At 39.4% G+C, this 27,974-nt stretch overlaps 1 protein-coding gene and 1 long non-coding RNA gene across 6 annotated transcripts in view; one reads left to right on the top strand and one right to left on the bottom strand.

The window, feature by feature from the left end:
* The window catches only part of LOC144498496 (uncharacterized), an 81,631-nt gene that overhangs the window by 36,808 nt on the left and 16,849 nt on the right, over positions 1-27,974 (top strand). For both annotated transcript variants that reach the window (XR_013498717.1, XR_013498716.1), the window contains exon 2: positions 25,600-25,714. This is a non-coding gene — a long non-coding RNA (uncharacterized LOC144498496). The remainder of the gene's footprint in view (positions 1-25,599; positions 25,715-27,974) is intronic.
* The window catches only part of mon2 (MON2 homolog, regulator of endosome-to-Golgi trafficking), a 143,167-nt gene continuing 118,740 nt past the window's right edge, over positions 3,548-27,974 (bottom strand). For 2 of the 4 annotated variants that reach the window (XM_078219692.1, XM_078219695.1), the window contains 9 exons: positions 25,551-25,694; positions 20,486-20,503; positions 16,283-16,411; positions 14,977-15,167; positions 14,546-14,606; positions 14,243-14,366; positions 9,677-9,884; positions 7,806-7,888; positions 3,650-5,277 (listed from right to left, as the gene is read on the bottom strand). In XM_078219692.1, coding sequence (XP_078075818.1) covers positions 5,114-5,277; positions 7,806-7,888; positions 9,677-9,884; positions 14,243-14,366; positions 14,546-14,606; positions 14,977-15,167; positions 16,283-16,411; positions 20,486-20,503; positions 25,551-25,694 — 1,122 coding nt within the window. In that variant the 3' untranslated portion in view covers positions 3,650-5,113. Of the gene's footprint in view, positions 5,278-7,805; positions 7,889-9,676; positions 9,885-14,242; positions 14,367-14,545; positions 14,607-14,976; positions 15,168-16,282; positions 16,412-20,485; positions 20,576-25,550; positions 25,695-27,974 lie in introns of all 4 variants that reach the window. The other 2 variants (XR_013498715.1, XM_078219693.1) reach the window with 2 other exon arrangements.

Raw genomic sequence — 27,974 nt, forward strand, 5'->3', positions numbered from 1 at the left:
ACTCTATCTATCCCCTTCATCATTTTATAAACCTCTATTAAGTCTCCCCTCAGCCTCCTCCGCTCCAGAGAGAACAGCCCTAGCTCCCTCAACCTTTCCTCATATGACCTACCCTCCAAACCAGGCAGCATCCTGGTAAATCTCCTCTGCACTCTTTCCGGCGCTTCCACATCCTTCTTATAGTGAGGTGACCAGAACTGCACACAATATTCCAAATGTGGTCTCACCAAGGTCCTGTACAGTTGCAGCATAACCCCACGGCTCTTAAACTCCAACCCCCTGTTAATAAAAGCTAACACACTATAGGCCTTCTTCACAGCTCTATCCACTTGACTGGCAACCTTTAGAGATCTGTGGATATGGACCCCAAGATCTCTCTGTTCCTCCACAGTCTTCAGAACCCTACCTTTGACCCTGTAATCCACATTTAAATTTGTCCTACCAAAATGAATCACCTCACATTTATCACCACATAGAAATAAAGTTAATAGTCATTACAGAGACAGGAGGACATAGATTAGGACCTGAATATTAAAGGGTACAGGATATTTAGGAAGTCCAGGAAGCAATGAAAAGGTGGAGGAATGGCTGTTAGTTAATGGTATTAGAACAAGAGAGAGGGATAACCTCAGTTCAGGAAACCAGGATCTGGAAAGAGTTTGGGTAGAGTTGAGAAATGATAAAGGCAAGATGTCACTTGTGGGAGTTGTGTATAGGTCCCCTAATAACATAGTAAGTAGGCTGGAGCAGAAAGGAAAAAATAAGGTGACCTTGTCAGAGAGGCATACTTACTCATGGAGATTTTAATCTACATATAACTGGAAAACTCAGATGGGAAAAGGTAGCCTAGATGAGGAATTCATTAAATGTTTCCAGAATAGTTTCTTAGAACAGTATGTTTTGGAACCAACCAGAGTAGCAAGCAATATCAGACCTGGTATTGTGAAATGAGGTGATCTCAGTGAAGGTGCCTCTAGGTAGCAGAAACCATAACATGATTGAATGTTACATTCAGTTTGAGGGAGAGAGGATTGGGACCGAGCTGGCTAAAGTCAATTGGCAAAGGGATAGGTCATTAGAGATGTAGTGGCAAACATTTAAGGGGATATTTCACAATGCAAAGAACATATATATTCCAACGAGTAAGAAAATGTCCAGGGGTGGATACACCATCCATGGTAAACTAGAAAGGTTAAAGATAGCATCAAACTTAAAGAAAAAGTATTTAATTGTGCAAAGACAGGCAGAGGTCAAAAGAGTGGACAGAATATTACGAACAGCAAAGGATGATTAAGAGGGAAAATTAGTGCTCAAAAGAAAGCTCGCCGGAAATATAAAAATAGATAGTAAGAATTTCTATAAATATTTGGAAAAGAAAGTTAACAAAGTGAGCGTTGGTATTATAGAAATGAGTCTGGAGAACTGATAATGGAAAACAAGGAAACAACAGATGAACTGAACAGGTATTTTGCATCAGTCTTCACATTAGAGGATGCAAGTAACATCCCAAAGCAGCTATAAATCAGGAAATGGAAGGAAGGGAGGAACTCAGGAAAATTACAATCACCAGGAAAAGTGGTACTGAGCAAATTGCTGGAGCTGCTGGCTGAGAAGGACCTGGGTCCTGATGAACTTCATCCTAGGGTCTTAAAGGAAGTGGCTAGTGAGATAGTTGATGCCTTGGTTTTATTCTCCAAAACTCCCTCCATTTGGAAGGTCCCATTAGATTGGAAGATAGCAAATGTAATTCCATTATTTAAAAAGAGAAGGAGACAGAAAGTGGGTGGCACAGTGGTTAGTTTCACAGTGCCAGGGACCTGGCCTTGCATGACTGTGGAGTTTCCATGTTCTCCCCGTGTCTTTGGGGAGAACATCCTCCGGGTGCTCCGGTTAACATGTATAAATTGGCCATGATAAATTGCCTCTTAGTGTCCAGGATGTGCAGGTGAGGTGCATTGGCCATGATCACTTCATGGGGTTACGGGTTTAGGAGATTGGGCGTAGGTGTAGGGTTGTGGGGATAGGGCGGGTGGGGGGAGGGGGTTGGTGGGCCTGGGTGGAATGCTCTTCAGGGTGGTCTGTGCAGACACGATGGGCCGAATGGCCTCCTTCTGTAGAGATTCAATGAAACTACAGGCCAGTTAGCTGAACATCACAGGGAAATTGTTAGAAACAATGATTAAAGAACGTATAGCAGGGCACTTGGATAAGTTCTAACTAATCAGGCAGAGTTAATATGATTTTGTGAAAGGGAAACCAACTTATTGAGTTTGAGGTGGAAATAACGTGCAATGGATAAAGGGGAACTGGTGAATGTACTGTACTTAGATTTTCAGAAGTGTCACATCAAAAGGTTATTGCAAAAAAAAACTTCATCGTATAGGGGCTAACATATTGGCGTGGATAGAAGATTGGCAGTAAGCAGAGAGTAGACATAAATGGGTCCTTTTCAGGTTGGCAAGATGTAACAAGTGGTGTTCCACAGGGATCAGTGCTGGGACCTCAATTGTTTACAACTGATATAAATTACTTGAATGAAGGGATAGATGGATGGTTGCCAAATTTGCTGATGACACAAAGATTGGTTTTATGAGGGATAAATTGCGTTTGACCAATTTGCTAGAGTTCTTCAAAGATGTAACAAGCAGATAATGGGGGTCCTGTAGATATAGTGTATCTGGATTTCCAGAAGGCTTTTGATAAGGTGTGGCACAAATGGTTAAAACACAAGGTAAGATCCTATGGGATTGGAGGTAATATATTAGCTTGGATAGAAGATTTGCTAACCAACAGAAAGCTGAGTGGGAATAAATAGGTCTTTTGCTGGTTGGCAAGCTGTAACTAATGGTGTGCCAGAGGGTTCGGTCCTCGAGCCCCAACTACTTACAATCTATATTCATGACCTGAATGCAGGGATAGAATGTATCAAAGCCAGATTTGCAATGACACTAAAATAGGTGGGAAAGCAAGTTGCAATGAGGAAATAAGAATTTACAAATGGATATGGATAGGTTAGGTGAGTGGGCTGAAATCTGGCAGATGGAATTAAATGTGGATAGGTGTGGGGTTATCCATTTTGGTCGGACGAACAAAAAGGCAACTAGCTCCAGGAACTCAAAGCCATTTGGATAAAATACCAGAAGGCACCTTTGCAACCCTATCCAATAAAGAACTTTTGGGAGAGAAGGAAGATGGAAAATCCTTTCACTGTCCCTTCTCACATACAAAAATGCACCTCATCCAAATGACCATTCCTCATAAGAGTTTAGAATAAAACCTTAAGGAAGATCCCTCTTGCACTAGATGGATAATGGATTGGGAGAACACATGGCGTTCTACTCAAAACATAAATCTATTGTGCTTTCTCCACCCCTGACTCTTCGGAATTTGCTAAGCATCTCCAATAATTTGTGATTTATTTCATGCTGGATAGGGTGACTAGTTTTCCTTTGCAGGATAAATGATTAGGCCAATGATTGGACTGTGCCAAACTTCTAAATCCAATGAATACAGGTGGCTTCAAGTAATACCCATGTATTTTCTCCTGACCTGGAATATACAATTTATTGAGTATTAGACAGTGTGGTTGATGCTTGGTGATAGGAACAGCTCTCTGCAATCAATAGTGTGGAAGAAATTAAATTAAATTCATGATTACAAACCAAAATGTTATTTTCATTTGCATTAATTCCAAATCTGCAGATGTGGATTTTGCTGAAGGAAGTAACTAAATAATATGGTGATATTAGATGGAAGAACATATTAGATTTGAAGTACTCTTACAAGGACAATAGTAGGAAACAATTCCTCAGAAATTTGCATTATGACTGTTATGTGTTTTAAATAATGACAATATTGTGAACCTTTGGCATGATTAATTAAATATTTGCTGTAAAGTGGACTACAGATTGCACAATTTTCCTTGACATGAAATCTGGGGGATTCACTTTCTCAACACTAATAAAGTCCAACAGTAATTTTAATTGTAAAAACATTTCTATATATTATTTCACACAAAAATATTTTCAACTATAATACTATACTAAAAAAGCTTTCCAAATTGGAAGTCAATTTTGTGCAGAAGCTTCATAGTCCACATATACCTCACATTTTACTGTGGAGAACAGCTTAAAAGAGCTGGAGGAGTACTGCAGTCTGAATCAGACCTTATTTACAGCACCTCAGCTTAAGACTGTGTGGAAGATTATACTTAGAAAGTTGGAATGTTAAACCACTCCCTGTAGACCTTACTTTTAATTCAGAGCACCAACATAGTTACTAATGTACAGCTGTAATGGGAAAGGGCTGTTGTCCAGTTGACACATCTCAACAAGAGCACAAGAGCGTCAACTATCAAATATTTTTCAATAAACACTTAAAAAAAAAATTGTCACAGATATAATTTCCATAATATTAACACTAACATGAAGGGGAGGCAGAAAATGACAGAGAAACCATTTGAAGAAATTAATCATTGAATACATTGGCTCTGCATGAATGTGAAGCACCAGAAACCCTTCAAGCTATCACAGAAAAAGGTCACACTCTGTAACAGAAGTGGACAATTTATTTTACACACAAGTACATAATTTCCCTTTACTTGGAAAGGCTGGTCACACATGACATGGAATGTTATGGTACTCACTTGCATATAGTTTCTGTGCACAACTTTTGTACCTTAAAAAGTGCACAAAAATACCAGCCTATTTTTCAAATAGATGATGTTGAATATATATCATTTTTTAATTACATCAGCAACATTTTAACACAACCTGTACATATATTCTCCCTCCTCAAACACTTTTTATATCACTGCACCAGATTTAGGTTGATTAACTAAAAACATACCCACTGGCCAGCTTCACTAAAACGAAAATGGTGGGGCAGCTATATCAGTTTGTAAGTGAGTCTTAATCTATGTATATTTAAACAACTCCAACGGTGAGCAAGATGCTTCCAAGCAAGGCCCCTGATTGTTACTTAATCAAGTCTGCACATGTAGATCTTTATATTCGGTAATGCTCCAGACCTTTTCCAAATTGTGCTCTGGCAAGTAAACTGCCCGAATCAACATTTTAATAGTACTGCAGATAATGCGGCAGTCTCACATTTGTCAGGACTCTCCATTTTGCACTTTGGCTATTGGTGGCTGAAGAAAATCTTTAAATGGAACTAACGCCTCTTTCAAAGCCGAGCAAACTTCAGAGGATGTGCAGGTAATACATTCAACTAATGTTGGATACAAAGCAATTACCTGCGACCAGGTATTGGTATCAACTGTAAAGAGAAGAAACAGAATAGAAAATAAAACACTGAATATTTATATAAAAAGCACCAAACCAAAAATCTTTGGGCTGAATTCTAACAGCAAGTAAAACATTATACTATTCCATGGCACAGAATCATAGAACCCTACAGTACAGGAGGAGGCCATTCAGCCCATTGAGTCTGCACCGACCACAATCTCACCCAGGCCCTATCCCCATAACCCCATGCACTTACCCTAGCTAGTCCCCCTGACACTAAGGGACAATGTAGCATGGCCAATCCACCTAACCCGCACATTTTTGGACTGAGGGGGGAAACCAGAGCACTCGGGGGAAACCCATGCAGAGATGGGGAGAATGTGCAAACTCCACACAGACAGTGATCCAAGCCGGGAATTGAACCCGGGATCCTGGCGCTGTGAGGCAGTAATGCTAACCATTGTGCCACTGCATCACGAAACAGTCGCTGTAAAATATGGTACCCAAGTCACATTTCCAGGGAAGTCTTTAATGACATGCAGACTTTGAAGGTGTGACTGTCACACAAGTATGAGTATCATTTGCTCCTTGGCCCTGGCATAATTCACCAGTGGCTCCCAGAAAATGTATTCCAAGAGCTCTAGATTCTAGCTGAAAGTTTTAGGAAGGTACAATCACTCCAGCATTAAGCAACTCCTCCTCTTAGGCAGCGCTGAGGATGATTCACTTCCACTACAATTTGATAAGCTTTGAAATGGCTGATAAGTTCAATGTGTGATCTGCAGATTCTGCCACAGAAGGCTGCTTGAAGGGTTGGGTGCTATTTGGAGGTTTGTGTGCTCTCTCCTACTCCTGGACTTTGCCTCTGCATATTTGCGAGACAGTCCCGCAATGTGTTTGTTGCCCTCCTAATCGAACCTTCTCCATTTTGGTTGGTCATAAGGCAAGGTCTTTGATGAGTCAGTGAATATATTTGACCTTTTCAGGGATGTTTTGAGGACATCCTGAAACAATTTCTTCTGTCCTCCTGGGAATATCCTGCCACAAACGAGCATCAAGTAGAGAAACTGCTTCAGGAGTGTGGTGTCAGGCATACAAATAACATGTATACCCAATGGAGTTGGTTTTGAGTGATTAGTGCCTCAATGTTGGACTAGTTGGCCTGGGAGAGGATGCTGCTGTATCTTGCCACTAGATTTATGTGGAAATAGCAAAGGCACTGCTAGTGATTCTTGTCCAGTGCTTTGAGGATTAAGCTACAACATACAATACACTGAAACAGCCAACTTAAAATAATTTTTCCTTTATCCTCTTATTCCAGTTTTTACAGGTTACAGTTATAGATTCAAATCCAACTGAATAGCATACTTGAACGTTAAAAGTTCTGTCACTTTTCAGTTGGCTTTGCTGATGTTAGGCTAAATTGCATCTCAGTGTGCTGAATCTCACAATATGGCTCAAGGTAGTTTGCCTAGGTTCAGTACTGAATGCAAATCTGTTATGAAAGGAAAATCAATTAATGGAAAACGGAAACAAATATAATATTGTCAAACTGTTAGCTTTCATACTTAGTGCTGTTCTGTATAAACTTTGATTTTCCATAAAATTCATTTTTATGTTGCTGAGCTGTTAGAAAAAGGAATGCCTTGCCCGAGAGGGTGGTAAGATTCATTAGTAACTTTCAAAGGTGAATTAGATATATTTTTATAGCAGAAAAAAAATGTTAGGCTACGGGAAGAAAACAGGGAAATGGGACTAGCTAAACAGCTTTTAAAAAGAGACAATACATAGAGGCACTGACATAGTGGGCACAAAACCACTTACTAGATACTCATGTATATACCCACAAATGCATTAATTTGCACAGAATTGTGGAGAACCTGCTTGTTTCGTAGTCATGTGCAGCCTAAACTAAAGCCTTAAATTCACAGGGACACATGGCCAGTGTAAATTGTGGAAATAAAGTCAAAATAATCCAAAGAATGAAAGAGGATGGAAATTTAAGTGGAAAATTGGCAAATTGACATATGGTGTTTGAGCAAATGCACGGCCAATAGAATCAGAACAATTTAAAAAGAACAGGTTCAAGAGGCAAAATGGATTGCATTTATTGCTTTCCAGCCTGAGTTTTGTAATCAAATCTTACTCAATATATTTAATATAAAGAAAGTAGAACATGCTGCTTTTTAAAGTTTTTCTGCTCATTTATCATGGGAAAGATATCTTAGGAGTGACAAATATTAGCAACCTGAGGTCACAAATTCAATTCCTACTCCAGTAAGTTGTGAATTAAATTCAATAAATTGGTTACAAAGTAGTCACGAGAGCAGCCGGACTGTTGTAAAGATCCAAATGATTCACTAACATCTTGCAGGGATAGGAACCAGACAATCAACAATCTGGTGACATATGACTCAGTCTCCACTGCATGGTAAACTCGTAATGCCCCCCAAAGTGACCTAGCAAGCTACTCAGTTGTACAGGCCAGACAGAATAGGCAATAAATACAACCCTTCTCTGCATTGCCCATGTCCCGAGAACACATTAAATTCATTTTACCGTTTTCAGGCTTGGTTTTCTTAAGTGAATCCATAAGAGTACTGATTGCTTTCAGAACAAAAACTATTTCTGTCACTCGTTGCCTGCATTAAAAAGACAAAATTTAGCTATACAACAAAAACGTACATACCTAAATTTTTAGCTAAGCGTACTATACAGATATCAGCATTATGCAACAATAATATTCATTCCTGCCTTTTGAACATTGGCCACATGATGGCAATATTGTCTCATTTACTCTTTTACCTAAATTATGTTCTGTAATGCATATTTACATAGTTTATTTTCAAATAACCTTCAACCTGTAATCAGCTTATTGGACACTGCCTGCAAAAAGAAAATCTATAATAGTTATTCTGTCCAGAGTGAAAGTGAACACAAGGGTTAGAGTAGTAGAGTGGATTAGATCCCCATCCTTCCACCAATCTACACTAATGTGCTGATAGTCTCCTTCCTGAGAGGGGTTTGGCAGTTGCAATTCAGCAACAGCCCACATCAGAAGGGTCATCTCATTGACAGGCAATGAATAGCTGGTAATCAAAGCCAAAGAAATGTTGTGGTTTTTTTTAGCCTTGTCATATTGTTAGGACAGAGGGAGATTTACTCTGCAACCAGCTGTAACGTCTGACAAAAATGGAAAGCATTTCAACCCTGACACCAGCATCCTTGACCTTGATGAGAACCAATATTCACACTGAAAAGTCACAGAAGTTGATCACAGATGCCAAGGAAATAGGAAACAAAAATCAATTTTAAATTAGTGATAAATGAAGTGCTCCTAGGGACACAATGAAATGGATGATTATCAGCAAGACCACTTTCCCACATTTCTTTCCTAGATTACCAAATGGTTGCAATTTTGCCAAATCTAGAAATTCAGGATCTTATCTCAATTCCAATATATGAGGTTAGCTAAATTAATTTAGAAAAACACAAAAACATTTGATTGTAATGTAAAATAGGCTGGTGATTGACTCTGTGCCTAATTTGCACTACTGAAGATCAATTTCACCCCGTTAACATAAAACTGAGTAGTATGAAACCTTCAAACGCTGTCAGTCAACAAAGACGGTTCTTCATCCTTCTCCCCACATTAGCTTTAATCTCTTAATTCACTTCTGAGGATCAGTGCTGAAATATGTTCCAAGTAACACAACTCAAAGACAATGTGATATTTTCATTGATTGGGCAAGATCATATCTGCAGCAGTGTCCCGTTAAGGAAACTCCACTTTGCAAATTGGGGCAATTGTACATGTAGTGGCAGATGAGCATTTTATCAAACGCAGTCACGCACCCTGTTCAATTCTCCTCTTCAAATTTTATATACAAGGTTGCTGGAATTCAATAATGTTGCACAGCACCACGTTACTTAACAATACAATATTTTCGGTTTACATTTTTCTTAATGCCCTTCATTGCTGTTAGGGTTGAACATTGCTACAAAATTATGAAAATATGTGAAAGATGAATTTTATCCTGGTTATAAGTGGTCCTCTGCTAACTTTGCATCAGACTGATGGAGGACAGCATAAGCTACACACACACAATATATATGATATGTAACTACAGAAGGGCAAAACTTGGACAAAATGGCTACAAATATAGCACACAGTAAAGGCTACTTTCTAATTGCAAAAGGGGATATTCAGGGTTGAGTTCAATTTTATTTATTTTTTTGCAGGCTAGAATATTCTTTTGAAATTTGTCTTGACTGCAACTCTTCCACACCCAAAACTAAAGTGAATAGCATCTTATTCCTAGGACCAGTGCTGAATATTTGTACATTTTCTAATTACATTAGATTCAGGATATCTTGATTCAAAAAACATATCATGAAATACAAGCAATTCAAAAGTAATTCATTCTAACCTTGGGAGAGGACATCTGCCACTCAATCTCTCATCTTCAATGTACCGATGCAATACATCCTGTGACCTCTTTAACAGCACAGACAATGCCATTCGGGAAATATACCCTTCCTGGGGAGTTGTCACTTTATTACTGAAGGAAAACTGAAGCAGTGTTTCAAAGCAGACTTTGGAAAACTCCTCTCTCATTCGAATGTCAATTTCAGCCTCTGTAGAAGTGAAGCAGTTATGGTTACTCTACCAGCAAAGGATCATTTTTATTGAAGGAAAAATCTTCTCAAAGTCACTGTCTTGAGTTTAGCTTATTGTTACACAAACTATTTTTGTTTTAATATTTTGGAAGCTCAGCCAACACTTTTCAAAGGAGAAAAACTAGGGAAACTGGCTCTAAATACGTTTCATCAATTTATTGAATGCAATGTGGTTAGGGGTGGGTTGTGAAATATGCAAGAGACTGAGAAAAGCTACAGCTGCTTTTATTTTGGTCTCATTTTAATTTAGATTCTGGATGCTAGCACCCAGCATGTACATTGGCAAATAAGCTTCTTTATCCTGGTGGAAGACCAGTTTTCTGTGTTTCTCTGCAATATAAAGAGTCCTGCCATTTGGACCACCTGTTTCTTTCTAATTCCTGCCAAAGGGCTTACATTTCAGAGTACACATGGCTGATTGAGTCGCTTCAAAGGTATACCAAATCAATGGCCTTTCTTTGGGATCATTTGGCTTCCGGATGAAAACTTTAAAAAATATTTGGAATTGTATGCTGATTCTCCATATGATAATCAAATGCTAATATGCTGCCAGAATTAGGGAGTGAATAACAGTTTATCAGTGTAAAGAACTGACTCACAGATGCGGATCTCCTTGAATCTGTATTAAAAATTTCCAGGGGGAATTTAGGTCTTTCTAAATGGATGAGCCAAGATAAGCCTTTCTTATCTTTATCATCTGAAAATAATGTTAATCTACACACACAATATACACAGCAAATACACATACATAGTTGAATCCTGACAATTGTAATCTATATTGTGACATGTGGTACACTTTGATTGGAATTGCTACACACACTCAGTTAATCGGAACAAAAACAGAAATCCTTTGAGGTCCATCGACAAAATTGGTGACATGGTTTTAAAATGCTCAGAGCTAGGTAAGATGGACTACAAAACAATGCTAAACACTGAAGTATTTAAAAAGGCTTAAAGTTAGTGAATGAAAAAATAAAGCTTCATCTGAAAAATAACTGTCTACAAATTTGCCATTTTGTCATATTACAGTGCAGAATTAATTTGGTTGATATCAGCTAATTAGTTAATGAGATTTGTTTTCTGGTTTGGTTTTGGAGATAATGGGATTTCTGTGTCCATTTTCATTCAACAACTTGCATTTGTATAGCGCTTTTAACATTTTAAAAATTAATTTTATGGGGCATGGGTATTGCTGGCTGGCTAGCATTTGTTGCCCATCTCTTGTTGTCCGAGGGCAGTTGAGAGTCAACCACATTGCAGTGGCACATGTAGGCCAGACCAGGTAAGGATGGCAGATTTCCTTCCCTAAAGGACAAAGATGGATTTTTACGACAATAGACAATGGTTTCATGGTCATCAGTAGATTCTTAATTCCAGATATTTGAATTCAAATTCCACCATCTGCCGTGGCGGGATTCGAACCCAGGTCCCCAGAACATTAATTTAGTTTCTGGATTAAGAGTCTAATGATAATACCAATAGGCCATTGCCTCCCCACATAGATTAAAAAGGTCCCAAGGTGCCAAGGCACTTCAAAAAAAAGTGAGGTGATTCACTTTGGAAGGAGTAACAGGATTACAGAGTACTGGGCTAATGGTAAGATACTTGGTAGTGTGGATGAACAGAGAGATCTCGGTGTCCATGTGCATAGATCCCTGAAAGTTGGCACCCAGGTTGATAGGGTTGTTAAGAAGGCGTACGGAGTGTTAGCTTTTATTGGTAGAGGGATTGAGTTTCGGAGCCAGGAGGTCATGTTGCAGCTGTACAAAACTCTGGTGCGGCCGCACTTGGAGTATTGCGTACAGTTCTGGTCGCCGCATTATAGGAAGGATGTGGAAGCATTGGAAAGGGTGCAGAGGAGATTGACTAGGATGTTGCCTGGTATGGTGGGAAGGTCTTATGAGGAAAGGCTGAGGGACTTAATAAGAACATAAGAAATAGGAGCAGGAGTAGGCCATCTAGCCCCTCGAGCCTGCCTCGCCATTCAATAAGATCATGGCTGATCTGAAGTGGATCAGTTCCACTTACCCGCCTGATCCCCATAACCCCTAATTCCCTTACCGATCAGGAATCCATCTATCTGTGATTTAAACATATTCAACGAGGTAGCCTCCACCACTTCAGTGGGCAGAGAATTCTTGAGGCTGTTTTCGTTAGAGAGAAGGTTAAGAGGTGACTTATTAGAGGCATACAAGATGATCAGAGGATTAGATAGGGTGGACAGTGAGAGCCTTTTTCCTCGGATGGTGATAGCTAGCATGAGGGGACATAGCTTTAAATTGAGGGCGATAGATTTAGGACAGATGTCAGAGGTAGGTTCTTCACTCAGAGTAGTAAGGGTGTGGAATGCCCTGCCTGCAGCAGTAGTGGACTCGCCAACATAAAGGGCATTTAAATGGTCATTGGATAAACATATGGATGATATTGGAATAGTATAGGTTAGATGGGCTTTAGATTGGTTTCACTGGTCGGCGCAACATGGAGGGCCGAAGGGCCTGACCTGCGCTGTAATGTTCTATGTTCACAAAAGCATGGTAAGACCAAAAAGCACATCAAGCCAAAGAACGATATGAAGATAGGTGACAAAAGCTTGTTCAAAGAGATGGGGTTTAGAGCTACTTAAAGAAGCAGAGAAGTAGAGAGGTTTAAGGAGGGAATCCCAAAATATGGAGTCTTGATGGCAGAAAGGTGGGAGGAAAGAGAAGAATGGAAATGAGGCCAGAGTCAAAAGGAGTGCAGCTTCTCGGAGGGTAATGCAGTTGGTGGAGGTTACCGAGATAGGATGGGACAGGTCATGAAGATATTTAAATACAGAGATGAGTATTTTAAATTATGGGCACTGGGGACAGGGAGTTGATGTAGACCATTGAAGACAGGAGTGAGAGGTGAACGGAACTTGGTGATGGAAAGACGCAAGAGAGATCAGAATGACAAAATTTACAGAGGGTGACAGATGGGACGTGGCCCAGTGACATGGAATCGTTGGGTCTGGAGGTGAGAAAGGCAAGGATGAGGGTTGCCGCAGCAGCTATGCTGAGGTAATGGAGAGTACATTTAGAAACATTTAAGCGGTTATTGGATAGGCACATGGAGCACACCAGGATGATAGGGAGTGGGATAGCTTGATCTTGGTTTCAGATAAAGCTCGGCACAACATCGTGGGCCGAAGGGCCTGTTCTGTGCTGTACTGTTCTATGTTCTATGTTCTAGTACATAGGATCAGCTCAGTTATTTGATCAAATAGCAACAAGCTTGAAGTTGATAACTGAAAACTTGTTTCCCAATGTGCTGGTGTGTTTTTTTGAAGTTTTATCTGCAGTTATTCAATAATGGTCATCTCTATCTACATATCAGCGAATATAATTTTTAAATTTTTATCTCTTCTCCACACATCCTTGAAAATATCTGCAGGTAAAATAGCCCTTTCAATAAAAGGCTGAAAAAAAATCCAACACCTCAAAATGGTTCTACAATTTCAATCTATTTTGACACACATCTGTGGAGGTTTGTTGCCGTCCTAATATGAAGCAGCATTTTCAGCACACCAAAGGACAAAAATGAAATGGTCTTAATATAGCAGCCTCAATTAGGACGGCGATGTTACGCTTAGTGAAACAGCATTATTTAAATGGATGAGCTGTTGCCTTTGGGATGGTCTCATGAAGGTTGGATTTTATTGCTTTCCAATCTAAGTGAACATTTTCTTTTTAAACCAGGACAAGAACAAATTGTTGCTTATGAATATTAGGGCCTATAACCATCATATTCTCCATTTCTCTAAGCCACTGCAGTTAGCCTCTTACTTAATGAAAGTATCACATTACACAGAATGCACTGTGTTTGCCCACAGGTTTTCCTCCAGTTTCTAATCAACTTCTGCCCAACTCTGAATACATCAACAATTTTTTTATTCATTCATGGGACATGGGCAGCGCTGGCTGGTCAAAGAACAAAACAGCACAGGAACAGGCCCTTCGGCCCTCCAAGCCCACACCGCTCTCTGGTCCAAACTAGACCATTCTTTTGTATCCCTCCATTTATTGCCCATCCCTTGTTGCCCAAGAGCAGTTGAGAGTCAACCACGTTGCTGTGGCTCTGGAGTCACATGTAGGCCAGATCAGGTAAAGACGGCCCGAAAGGACATTAGTGAACCAGATGGGTTTTTCCAACAATCGCCGTTGGTCTCATGGTCATCAGCATATTCTTAATTCCAGATTTTTAAAATTGAATTTAATTTCCACTATCTGCTGGGTCCCCAGAATATTAGCTGAGATTCTGGATAATACCACCAGGCCATTGCCTCCCCTGTGACGTACCTGTAAATGAAGTTGACTGAGAATGGATTGAACCTTTGTTTAGCATCGTCATTATCTGGCCAACAAATTCTTTTGGAATGAAGTTTGCATATGGTAATATATCTGTGCTAATAAGCTGCACAACCTAAAAAGAATAAAAAACAATTATAATGAAAAATATTACGTCAAAGTAATCACTAATAATGATTTCACAGAAATATGATTTTTAATGCAGGTGTATTTCAATGCACACACAGACCACTTTTAACATATTCAATGCTTGCCGAGCATGCATCATTTCAATAAGTCTGAATTTAAACTCACCTCAACATCAATGTTCTCATTTTTCTCAAATTCTTGAATGGAGAGATTATCTGGGGGTGTGCTATAAAACCAAATCATAAGAGTGACAATGCGATTTCAATTAGACAACTTATTAAATTAGCCCTTTCCTCTAATGATTAAAGCTAAAGTCGCTATTATTCCAGATGACCATAGGCTGTAACTGGTGGTGATTTAAACTGAGGATCACTACACCTCAGGTGAGGGCAAGGTTGAGAAGGTAGAGCCTTCATGAGTAACCTCAGCCAATTTGGGAATTGAACCCACGCTGTTGACATCACTCTGAATTACTAAGCACCTTTCCAGCCAACTGAGCTAAACCGATCCTTAATCACCATGCATAATTGATAAGGATATTGGAACAGCAATATTTGAGAAATAGAGCACAATTTTAAATACATTTTTCCATGCACCTTTTTGTAAATAAGAAGTCTTCAAATGTGTTGGCTAGTTCTGGCCACATGGTATCAAATTTTCTTGAGGAAGCATGCTGCCTCGCAACAGGAAGTCCAATGGAGAGTACTTTAAGAAGAGAAGAAACAGCCATTTTCCATGTTGTTTCAGAGGGACAGGCATACTTCAGATTGAGTGGTATCCTCAGCGTCTAATAAAAAAAAGAATAGTGAATGAGCGAGAGTGGACTGATTGTGACTAAATATAATTTGCTCCGATAGACTACTGCAGGAATTTGTTAAAAATCCAACATATCCTTGCATTAATTCAAATAACAAAATTACAATTTTAAATTCATCAAGTCTATCCATGCTGGAAACTAAATACCTTTCTACTTTGACCACCGAGTGTCAGCATGAAACCCAATCTTGTTATACCAGTCTGTTGCAGAGTAAAGATCTTTATTCTGACCCAAAAAGGATGCCTTTATCCCAACTTCAGAAAAGCTTTGGTATTCACATGTGATTCTTCCCACTTCTTACACCAGTTAATGGACTCCCTAACTGCGTTTGTAACCACAGAGGGAAGATTTCCTTTCTGCCCTTTGTGTAGCAAAATCATAGAACTCATTCTTTGTAAACAGATTTATGATTTTCCAAGACACAATGCACAAAGGAAACCTTCTACTAGTGTGACCAATGGCCAATTTTGAACTGTGGGACTGCTGTAACTAGGAACAGCACCAAGACAAATAACATTAATTTCAAGCATACCCTTTCATGTTGGGAGGGTCAAGATTATAATCCCATCAGTATAAAACTCAGGTCCTAAAAGTGAAAGGCCAGTGTGAAAATCTCCTGTGCCAGCAAGCACCGGACAACGGTGAGGACAGGTGTGCAACAGACACGACCTGCAAAATGATCTTACGGTTGCAAAAGCAGGATTAAAGTATGCCACAGTCCTACCATTCTATTGGAGATAGAAAGTGGCTTCAGAGTTCACTTCCTGACTCAAAATTCAGTTCACTCTAATCATAAATTCACAACTAACGAGTTTGTCTAAGATTTGAATATTTCATAAAAGGCCACAATTCATTCAAACAACTGTTGAATTAGATTAGAGAATTTTAGGATCATTAATAGCATTGAAAACTTACAGCTTATGAAACGGCCCAATACTCTAACAAGTTGAAAAGGCAACTGGTTGTCTATAGATTTGTTAATGTCAATCTCAACATAGATCAGACTTTGACCTGCATTATAGAACACCCAAAGTCAATCCACAAAATGATTATAAACCATTTTACTGTACTCCATTATAAATTACCTTAATGACTTTCTGAAGGACTTTTTCATTTACCACAGCTTTGTGACATGCTGTTTTCTGATACAAATCCACAACAACCTCCAGTGATTTTTCAGCAAATGGCACATAATTCAAAGCCACCCACTCCGCCTGCAAGAAACCACAATTTATGGCATTTAACTTTAAAGTTAGTAAAAATACTGACCTGCAATCTGAAGATTGCTTACATGAAAGGAAATGGGTTATCAGTTTAATTTTCCTGGTTCACATGCACAGATCACCGGAGAAGTGGAAAGAACAGATTTATACAACGGAAGCAGGGGAACCGTAACAGTTTAAAGTTGCAGTATCACTGCTCTCCAGACTTTTATACCTCACAGTTAAGGAAGGTAGATAGTGAGATTTAAGTTTGATTCTGAAGGTTCAAGAACATAGTTTCTCACTGTCAAATTAAGTATTAAATAGAATACACTATAAATTATCTGCTTAAATTATAACTATTTGCATGTATAATGATACTATTTCTGTCCCTGCAAAAAGAAGCATGACTGTTCATGCAGCATTATCATTAAGAAAAATAGAATGGTCCAAGTGATTGTCAAAGTTATCTGTGATTATGGGCCTGCGATGACTGAAAAAGGCATCTGCTTCATGACCATAGTGGTTTGGTGGGATGCAGAGAAAGTGTATTTATTGCATGAACGTCAAGCCATAGAGATCAGTAACTTTGATGTTACTAGCCAATTACAAGCCAAATTCCACATTATGGTAATGTCACTGGACTAATAATTCAGAGGCTCAGGCTAATGACCTAGGGATATGGGTGCAAATCCTGCCATGGCAGCTGGTGGAATTTAAATTCAATTCATAAATCTGGAACATAAAAACTAGCCTCAGTAATGATGACCATGACAACTATCATCAATTGGTGTAAAAGCCCATCTGGTTCACGAACGTCTGGCCTAAATGTGACTCCAGTCCTACAGCAGTGTGGTTCACTCTTAACTGCCCTCTGAAATGGCCTAGCAAGCCATTCAGTTCAAGGACAATTAGGGATAGGCAACAAATGATGGCTTAGTCAGCGACATCCACATCCCATGAATGAATAAAGGAAAATCCCAACATCAAAGAGTACATGCTCAGTACAAGTTTAGCATTAATGTAAAGCTCCTTCAGCATCACACCAATACTAAATTTGTAGATTATAAACTGGAAAGAAAGACCTGAACTGCCTCCTTCAGTCACTCTGACTCCTCTTCACCAAGATGACATGTCAAGCAATGCCTCTGGGATTTGTACTGCATTTACACAATACTTGAAATGTTGGTGCAAAGTAAAAGTGCCACACACCTACCTATCAGTTGCAATGTGAATGCCGTGAATTCCATACGTTAAGTTATGAGATCTATACAATATTACAACATGAGCAATCCAAAGATATTTTGACAGTGTTTAAGCCAGAACTCCCTGCTGTCACCTTTGTATAAATTTGTTAAAAATGATCAAATGCGGGAGCAGCCAATTAGTAATGGATAGTCTGACTTGCTTATCAATACCCAAATTAGTTTGTGCTCCCAGCAAACATTGTAAGTATTGTACAAAATCTAATGTTATAGCCCTTCTACTACTGAGTTGGCGCGGACCTGCGAGAGACGGTCAGGAGCTGAGGAGTGCCTATAAATAAACCCTGGGGATTGCAGTGCAGCCTGAGTCGGTGTGGGGCTGCGGGAGGCAGTTGGAGGTTGAACAGCACACCATTTCAGCTGCTGTGAGGCAGCACTGAGGGAAAGAGAGCAACTCGCCTCACAGGAAACTATTAAGTTGATCGGCTGGTAAGTGCTCAGTGTAAGGGACAGTGCGCCTGGAATAAGAGAAAGTTAGGGCTAATATAATAAGTAATCAAAAGTAGAATAAAGTTAACATAAGGGAAGTAAGGTTAGTACATGGCAGGGCGGCTCAGTTGAGTGGCTCTACAATGGCCTGCTTTATTAGAATTCAAGACCTGATGGCCTTTAAGGTGCAGCACTGCACAAAGATGGACGATTGTTAAAAAGATTTGGCTAAATTTTAGTTAGCAACAGTCCAATTTTAAAACCTTGTGCTAGTAATCTTGTCATTTTCTTTTGCTTATCATTTTTCCCCTTCAGAGGTTGTTGACTTACTGCTGAAGTGTCCTTTACCCAAAAGCATGAGCATCAGCAGTGAACCAGGTCCCAATTTTCTTTTGGAATGCGTGTAACTCACATGGACTCAGAGTATTTCTGAGTTTGAAAATGAAATGGGCATTTCAAGCAAGGTGCAAATGTTCAGCGCATTGATTTAAGTTGAAATTTCACTCAATTTGTTGAACGTAAGGAAGGAATGAGAGGATGGAATCACTACTGAACAGACAGCGCAAAGAACAGGATTATTTATTCCACGAGTCCAAGGATAATGCATAAAAGGTTGCTTCATTATTTCAATCAAGACATAGCCAAGTTTGAAGAAAGAAAAAGACAAACAGCAAATAATGGCAATCAAATAAATGTAGAACCAGGGAAAACATCTGCAAAGAGCAAATATGATTGAAAAACATCAGGTCTATATTCTTCAACAGATAAGCAAGTATTTTAATAAATTGAAAACAAAGGGATTGATAGGTAGAGGAAAACTGAACATATTTCCATTTAAAGAGTAAATCTGTTGTATGAGTTGCTTAATAGATGATATAAAAGGTCTTCAGTGAGGTAATAGAAAGATTTAAAGAGGTATGCAAATAATTAGGAGGGTGACCTAAAATGGGAGAAATCTATCCAAGAGGATGGTAGAAATCTGATAAAGAGAAAAAACTCTTGTAAATGCATCAGGCCTGAAATGCACAAAATACTAGCAATGCACATTTCATCCAGTCTCAGAGAGAGAAAAAGAGGCGAACACGACATGCACAGAAATGACCACTAGCCACCCAACATTCCTCCCCTTCCCCATCATAAATCACCAACACACCATGCATTGAGTTTGAAGCCATTATTCAGACCAGAGATCTATAGAGCGCCCAAGAGAAAGATGTGGCTCTGGAAGTAACTTTTTTACTCCACCATCCAGGCAGTAAGCTGGCAGAACTAATCCACCACCCTTCTAAAAAAAAGATTCTATCATAGGTAGCTGATCTGTTCTGCCAAGCTAGCACTCCAATGGGAAATTAGAAACCTACCTCCACTATGTGTGAACCTTGTGTTAAGCTTGGTTGGGACAACATGGCAGGTCAGAGATGGAGAGGTCAGAGTTGGAATGGGAGATGAGGAATTAAGTGCAGAGGGTAGCATTGTGGGTAAAACAGACACATTATGCAAAGAGAGAACATAACCTGCATTTGGTATTTTCAATGCAGTGGAGACCACACAGTAAGCAGAAAATGCAGTATATTACATTACATACCCAGGATTCATCCTTGGTTCAAGTTTGTAAAAGTAACTTCCCCAAGGACAACACCAAAACATTAAAAGGGGCGCGTGGCGGAGGGAGAGAATAATGATGGAGGTGCAATAAAATTTGAAAATCAAATTAAAAGGCAGAGTTCGAGGATGATAATAAACATCACTGATTGTCCATAAATTTTAAACACAAACAGATGCAGAATTGAGAGCAGAATCAGAAGTGGACTTTCATCTTCCATTCGATCCCTGATTAAGTTTCAGGGAGGCGCATTCAAGGGCAATTAGGGATGGGCAGTAAATACCGGCAACACCCACATCTCATGGATAAATTGAAAAAAACATTAAAGAGGTGACCCCAAATGATTCCCAGCCTGAAATCTAGTCACCACAGGACTGAAGTCTGACTGTTGTCCCTGCCTTTAAAGAATCTCCCTCCTTTGTCTCTTACATGAAATGTCTGTAGCTCCCTGCAAACCTTTCTCTTGAAATTATGCCTTTTTAACCTATATATCTCAACTTAGATGCATGTTCTTTCTCTATTTTCAAATTTGTTTTTGCTGCACTTAAATTTTGAATTCAGATCAACCAAAAATTCAGTGACCGTATGATTTGATTTCAAATTCATGAAATCAGATCAAAGTGGATCATCAGAAAAAAGACACTGCAGCTTTAAAAGTCAGAAAAACTAGGAAGCAAATGATTTGTGTTAATGGTACACCAAAATGTACTTTGCCATGCAGTTTAGTGTAATCTAATGCAAGTCTGAACAGGTCAAGTCAAAAATAACCTCTGGAGGCTTAAAACTTACCGGAGCAAATAGTTGAATCTATTATATATCCATCACGTACAGAAGCAGCATAAACGGAACAAAAGAAGATAATAATCATTATCAAAATACCTAGAAATGTAAGCAAGTTGTCATTTTGTTGTATTTTTGTTGAATAATTTAGGCAAGGTAATTATATTTTAATAAAGATTTTGGTAGTTTAATTCTAATGAAATGAGTGGATTCAAATTCTGTTTAAAACATTTTCCATATTTTGAGTAGTTGACCTTTTAACCTTTCTGGCTCACTCAGCTTTCAAGCTATGACATGATCTTTTACGTTAATGACACAAATAAATAATTGTGACTTTGAATAAAGGTGAAAGACAAGAGGAATTTTCCTTAAAGTCACTGCTACGTCAAGCTGAAATCCCAGGGTTCTCTTGTGTATTGTCATGGGAGGATGGTGTTTTTCTTTTGACACAATTGTTAAGTTCCCCTGTGAGGGGAGCCTTAATCATGCAGTGGCTGCCTTAATGACTATCGTCCGGTGGCTCAGACATCCATCATTATGAAGTGCTTCAAAAGGTTAGTCATGGCACAAATCAATTCTGGCCCCCCCAGCTGGCCTGGATCCACTACAGTTTGCCTACCGCCGCAACTAGTCCACAGCAGACACCATCTCCCTGGCCCTGCACTCAACCCTGGAACACCTAGATAACAACGACACCTATGTCAGACTCCTATTTATCCACTACAGCTCAGCCTTCAACACCATTATTCCTACAAAACTCATCTCCAAACTCAGTAGCCTGGGGCTCGGCTCCTCCTTCTGTGATTGGATCCTGAACTTCCTAACCCACAGACTGCAATCAGTAAGGATAGGCAACTACACCTTCTCCATGATCATCCTCAACACTGCTGCCCCACAAGGCTGTGTCTTCAGCCCCTTACTATACTCCTTATACACCTATGATTGTGTGGCCAAATTCCCCTCCAACTCGATTTTCAAGTTTGCTGATAACAGCCCCCGTGGTGGGTCGGATCTCAAACAATGACGAGACAGAGTACAGGAATGAGATAGAGAATCTGGTGAACTGGTGCGGCAACAATAATCTCTCCCTCAATGTCATCAAAACGAAGGAGATAATCATCGACTTCAGGAAGCGTAGTGGAGGACATGCCCCTGTCTACATCAATGGGGACAAAGTAGAAAAGAACAACAGCTTCAAGTTTTTAAGTGTCCCGATCACCAACAACCTGTCCTGGTCCCTCCATGCTGACGCCATACTCAAGAAAGCCCACCAACACCTCCACTTTCTCAGAGGACTAAGGAAATTTGGCATGTCCGCTACGACTCTCACCAACTTTTACAGATGCACCATAGAAAGTATTCTTTCTGGTTGTATCACAGCTTGGTATGACTCCTGCTCTGTCCAAGACCACCATAAACTACAAAGGGTTGTGAACAAAGCCCAGTCTATCAATCAAACAAGCCTTCCAGCCATTGACACAATCTACACTTCCCACTGCCTCAGAAAAGCAGTCAGCATAATTAAGGACCCCATGCACCCCAGACATACTCTCTTCCACCTTCTTCCGTTGGGAAAAAGATACAAAAGTCTGAGAACACGTACCAACTGACACAAGAACAGCTTCTTCCCTGCTGCCATCAGACTTTGGAATAGACCTACCTCGGACTAAGTTGATCTTTCTCTACACCCTTGCTATTACTGTAACACTACATTCACTTTCCTTCTCTATGTACAGTATGTTTTGTCTGTATAGCACACAAGAAACAATACTTTTCACTGTATACTAATACATGTGACAATAATCAAATCGAGGAGTTTTTTAGGAGGGAAACTTTATAGGTTTGTAGATTGGAGGAAAGAGGGAATTTCAGTTTAAATAAATATCCTTTAATAATGCATTAAGTAACTCCAACAAAAATACTCTGATCAGACAGATCAATTTATCTTTCAAGAATGTGTAGGTTCATTTCTTTAGAAGGGTGAATGGAGTCTCAAAATGGTGCTTTTCTTGAATGGCAAAGCCATACATTGCAACCAATAAATATTGTATCTTAATAGAAATTACAGAAATGAAAATAAAGCTTGTTTAAAGTGGAAATAGTTCAGAGAATCTAAAAACATGTGAATGGAAATTGTTTGCCTTGATCTACATCTATAGTCTTGTAGTGTTAGATTCAGGAGAATTCAATTTAGAGTTTTGCATTCTCAATTCAAGGAAGAGTATCTCAGATTGATCAGCACAAAGATGGTAAAAAAATGAGGATCGTTAATCACTTTGGTTCTATCAGGGATTTTAGGATTTAATATGTCTATAAATTCCAGGTACATTTGTCATGTTGGCTGTGGCTCAGTTGGTAACACTCTCGACTCAGGGTCAAAAGGTTGTGGATTCAATTCCCACTCTAGACAAAGAAATCTGGTCTGACATTCAAGTGCAATACTGAGGGAGTGTTGCACTGTCCGGGGTGCTGTCTTGTGGTTGATATGATAAGCTGAGGTCCAGGTTGCCCTCTCAAGTGGACATAAAGGATTCCATGGCACTATTTCAATAAAGAGCAGTGAATATCCCCAGTGTCTTGGATAAGTCCTGGTTCAATCAACATCACAAAAACAGAATATCTGCTTCTCACATTGCTGTTTGTGGGAGCTTGCTGTGCATAAATTGGCTGCTGCGTTTTCTACATTACAGCAGTGATTACACACCAAAAGTACCTTGTTGGCTGTAAAGCACTTTGGGACATCTGGATGTTGTGAAAGGCTCTCTATAAAGGCAAGTCCTCCTCTTATCCTTTGGCTATACTTAATTTATATGTTTATCCCAGAAAGCATAAAGACAGTGCTAATAATCACCCTGGGAGCATAAACTTTAGTTGCTTTGTTTTGGAAATCCTATTCATCTCCACCTTTGGGACAATGGCAATATTTAGTCAACAACTTTGCTTGAGGGAGTGACCTTCAGATCTATACATTGGAGAATATTTTCCTCAAGTTGAATATTTAAGGTAAAATATGGAATCAGAGGTGTCAGATAATAAACAGCATGAGATTAAAGTTAAAGGGAAAAGAGGTTAAAGATAGCTGCAACTGGGAGATAGAAAACAGGTTTAGTTACGAACTGAAATTCTGAATGTCTCAGCCAATGCTCTTGCTCAGCTGTGGGTGTGTGCACAGAGCCTGCAAGGTACCGCGCAGGCCTTGTTCGGTAATAAATGTGTGCATGCAAACAAAGTTCAGAGGAATCACACACACAGGCTACACAGAACTAAACTTTAAAGGGAATATTGCTATCAATGACAAAAGGGTCAATGCAATAACATGCAAAAGCTCTCCAACATGGCTTCAGTGCTTGCATGTTGCTTACAAAAGAGAAATTAAAACCTGACTGTCATACTGGATAATACATAAGGTCAGTAACTTCTCCTCCTGTCCTGTCAGCATGCACCTAATTCTTCCCCTACAATTTTGCTTTAAAATTTATGATTACTGCAAAAAATAAGTTCTTGTTGTTCCTTATACCATAATGTTCATTAATTAACTGTCTTAAGCATTAATACTGAATACAAGAGCAAAACAAAATGCTGCCTTACGTTTTGCTGCATATAGCTGGATGTGTTCATAGGTCTGATACCGAGATGTGTTATTTTTACATATTTGGCAAAAGGACTAATGTAGTACTTCAGTACACATTCCAAGGAAGGAACTGGCAACTGCAATATTTCCTAATGTTCCATTTAGTATTTCAAAAGCACATCATGTGGGCGGCATGGTGGCACAGTGGTTAGCATTGTTGCCTCACATCGCCAGGGACCCAGGTTTGATTCCCAGCTTAGATCACTGTCTGTTTGGAGTTTGCACATTTTCCCCGTGTCTGCATGGGTTTCCTCCAGGTGCTTCGGTTTCCTCCCACAGTCTGAAAGACGTGGTTAGGTGCATTGGCCATGCTAAATTCTCCCTCAGTGTACCTGAACAGGCGCCGGAGTGTGGCGACTAGGAGATTTTCACAGTAACTTCATTGTAGTGTTAATGTAAGTCTACTTGTGACACTAATAAGTAAACTTTAAAACTTTAAGGTTTTGATGTTAATTTTTCAAAACTGGTGCATCAAATCATCCAATTTAGGCAATAGTGCTGCAGCTCCAAGTTGGTTTCACACAATTGCAGGGTACAGAATCTCACTAATCTGCAAAGGGACATGTGGACTTTTCTTCCAAGCTCTGCATGCTTTAAAACATGGCTATCACATATACCACTCACTCCCTCCTCCAGCTAGTTAAAAGCCTTCAACTTAGTTGCTGCATAGTAACTATTCAAGTTTCACTGTACGTCTGAGTACACTGGGTATGTATCTGCAATCACATGGATTGCACCTTCACAGTCCATACTATTTAATTTATTTTCTCTTCTTGCAATGATTTTTGCTACAGCACTATTTCAAAGGTGTAGGCACCGACCCAAGTAACTCAACCAGCTGAACATTCTTTTTATGTAAGCCTAAACAGAGTATGTCGCAGTTTATTTAGCCAAGGGCATTACGACACTTCAGATCCCACCTAATGTCCACACAGTTGCACTTTTCAATTATGGGTGTCGCCTGAGTGTCCCCAAGTCTAACATTTGGCCAGTTCACCCCTGCCTAACCCAAAATTAATTACGCTCTCCAATCGCCTCAGCTGAGACCAGCCAACTCAGCAAAAAATGAGTGCCACAACTGAGAAATTCCTGGCCTGCACAGTTTAGTACTTAACGACACGCCACATATATCTACTAGCTCATTGGAGGTTTAAGAAAAACTGTTATGAGCTTCCTTCCCTTCTATCTTGTTAGCTTTGAAAACTTATGATATAAAGCCATCTTCAGGCTCAAGCATGCCTGATTCAAAACAATAGGCACAATAAATGTAGCTGCTAAGGCCAAGTGCTTCATACGGTAGAGTAAAAATACATTCCAGAGAATTTCTTTCTTATAATCACAGCAATGTATTTGTGTGGCTGTGCTTTCTGAGTTACCATGATATTGTGTTTCTAATTATAAATGATTAGCTTACTGTTTGAAGAGAAGAATTTGCGCAATTACCTGATTAAATTTTGCATTTGCTATATTTTTTGTTTCTAATTTTCCATAGGTTGGTGCCTTGCAGGAGAATTCCACAAATGAGAGCAACTGGTCAAAGATTGCTGGATACATGATCTGCATGTCTTCCGGTCCTACGCAAATTGCCTAAACGGGGAGAGAAACAAGTTAGTAAGATGCCAACAGAAATTCAGTCCAACATATCATGTGTGCTTTTAAAATTATGTCTTAAGTTTAAAAAAAAAACATTCCTGGGACTTGGGCATTGCGGGCAAAGCTTCAGGTATTGTTGCCTAACCCTAGCTGCCAGGAAGGACAGGGAAGGGGGCTTTTTGAATAGCTGAAGTTCATGCGGTATGCATTGTGGCCATTTGATACAACTGAATGGCTTGCTAGGCAACATCAGAAAGTAGTTACAGGTTGACCACATTGGTGTGGGATTGGAATCATAAATTGATGGGTTAATAATAACAGGTTTCCTTCACTAAATGATATTAGCGAACCAGTTGGAAGTTTATACCAACTTTATAACAACTTCATGGTCAATTTCACTATCAGTTGTTTTAAAAACAAATTAAATTTTCAACCTGGTGAGGTTTGAACTCCTGCCCATGGACTACTACTCTAGGCCTCTGAATTATAAATCAAATTAATAGGCAAGTGTCATTCAGAATTAACAGAGCCAACATTTAACAAAGAGTTTGCAAAACGTTATACAGACAATAAATTATATTTTTTGTATCAGTCTGTGTTTGTTCAGTGACAACAACTTTACTAACTCTTGACTAAATTAGAAAACTGGCTCAGGATTATTCAGAGGATTTATCTGTTGAAGAGTCAAACAGATTCGAAACATTAATTCTGTTTCTCTCTGATGCTGTCAGACTTGCTGAGTCTTTCCAGCATTTTCAGGATTATTCATGTGTTCTCATGGATAGTAATTCTTACCTCATGAATACTGCTGGCACAAATGAAGTAATATTCCTTCTTTACTCCTCCCCAATGAGTTGCTCTGTACTCTCTCTGGAGTTTTTTTAAAAAATGGCTTCCTATAGTGCCCAACTAATAAAAAAATGGCAGACTTGTAACTCTAACCTGAAGTATTTTACCTGGATGAAATAATTTTGTTGGAGCCAGTAAATGATCACACACACCAGAGAAATCTTATTTACTGTCCTCAGTTAACAGTGAAACCGTGCAGGTGAGACTATGTTGTTAAAACCTGCTTTATTGGTTAATTGTAAATTTTATCACTAATGCCAAATATATATATATATATTTAAGGTTCAACAAATATATGGCATTTAAATGGTTAACATTCAGGAAGGTTCCTTCTCTCTCCACAACTGACAGAAATACTCAATTTTTAAAAAGTGAACATTTCTTTCCTCTATGTCTAACTTCTTCCATTTCAAATCTCCACGTACGACTCCACCTGATTAAATTTACAATAAAAGCATTCCACCATCTCCAACTTACCTTCTCCTTTTAGCACAGGGAGAATACAGAGCATTTTCTGTTTCTATTTCAGATTTCCAACATCCACAAAATTTTGCTTCAATTTTAAACCTCCCTTTTCAAGGCATGGATTTACAAATTAGGCACAATTAAAGAGTGATGTTTAAAAGCTGACACATGCAACACCAAACAGCACACCTCTCACTTAAGTTACACCAGTATTTAAATATTTCTGAATTAAAGACAAGAAATTGGGTTTTACTTTTCCAAAACCTAAATATAATACAGGTGGTTGCGGCAGGGTGGCACAGTGGTTAGCACTGCTGCCTCTCAGCGCCAGGGACCCGGGTTCGATTCCTGACGTGGGTCACTGTCTGTTTAGGGTCTGCACATTCTCCCTGAGTCTGCGTGGGTTTCCTTCGGGTGCTCCAGTTTCCCCCCAGTCTGAAAGACGTGCTGGTTAGGTGTATTGACCCGAATAGGCTTTGGAGTGTAGCGACTCGGGGAATTTCATAGTAACTTCATTGCAAGGTTAATGTAAGCCTTACTTGTGACTAATAAATAAACTTCAACTTTTTTTTAGCCTCTTCCTTTTTCTATCAATTCTCCTGCCCTCAAGAATGTCCAGAAATAGATTTCTAGCAGAGAACAGTGGACAGGAACCCCCCTTGATTGACTTTCTCCTCCCCACTTCAGGAACTATCAGGCTGATGGTAGCATTTTCAGCATAGAAAAAAAAGTTTAAGTTTATTTATTAGTGTCACAAGCAATGAAGTTACTGTGTAAATCCCCTAGTCGCCACACTCCGGTGCCTGTTCGGGTTCACTGAGGGAGAATTTAGCATGGCCAATGCACCTAACCAACATGTCTTTCGGAGTGTGAGAGGAAACCAGAGCACCCGGAGGAAACCCACGCAGACACGGGGTGAACGTGCAGACTCCACACAGACAGTGACCCAAGTCGGGAATC

The sequence above is a fragment of the Mustelus asterias genome, chromosome 9 (assembly GCF_964213995.1).
Source record: "Mustelus asterias chromosome 9, sMusAst1.hap1.1, whole genome shotgun sequence".
Taxonomy (NCBI): domain Eukaryota; kingdom Metazoa; phylum Chordata; class Chondrichthyes; order Carcharhiniformes; family Triakidae; genus Mustelus; species Mustelus asterias.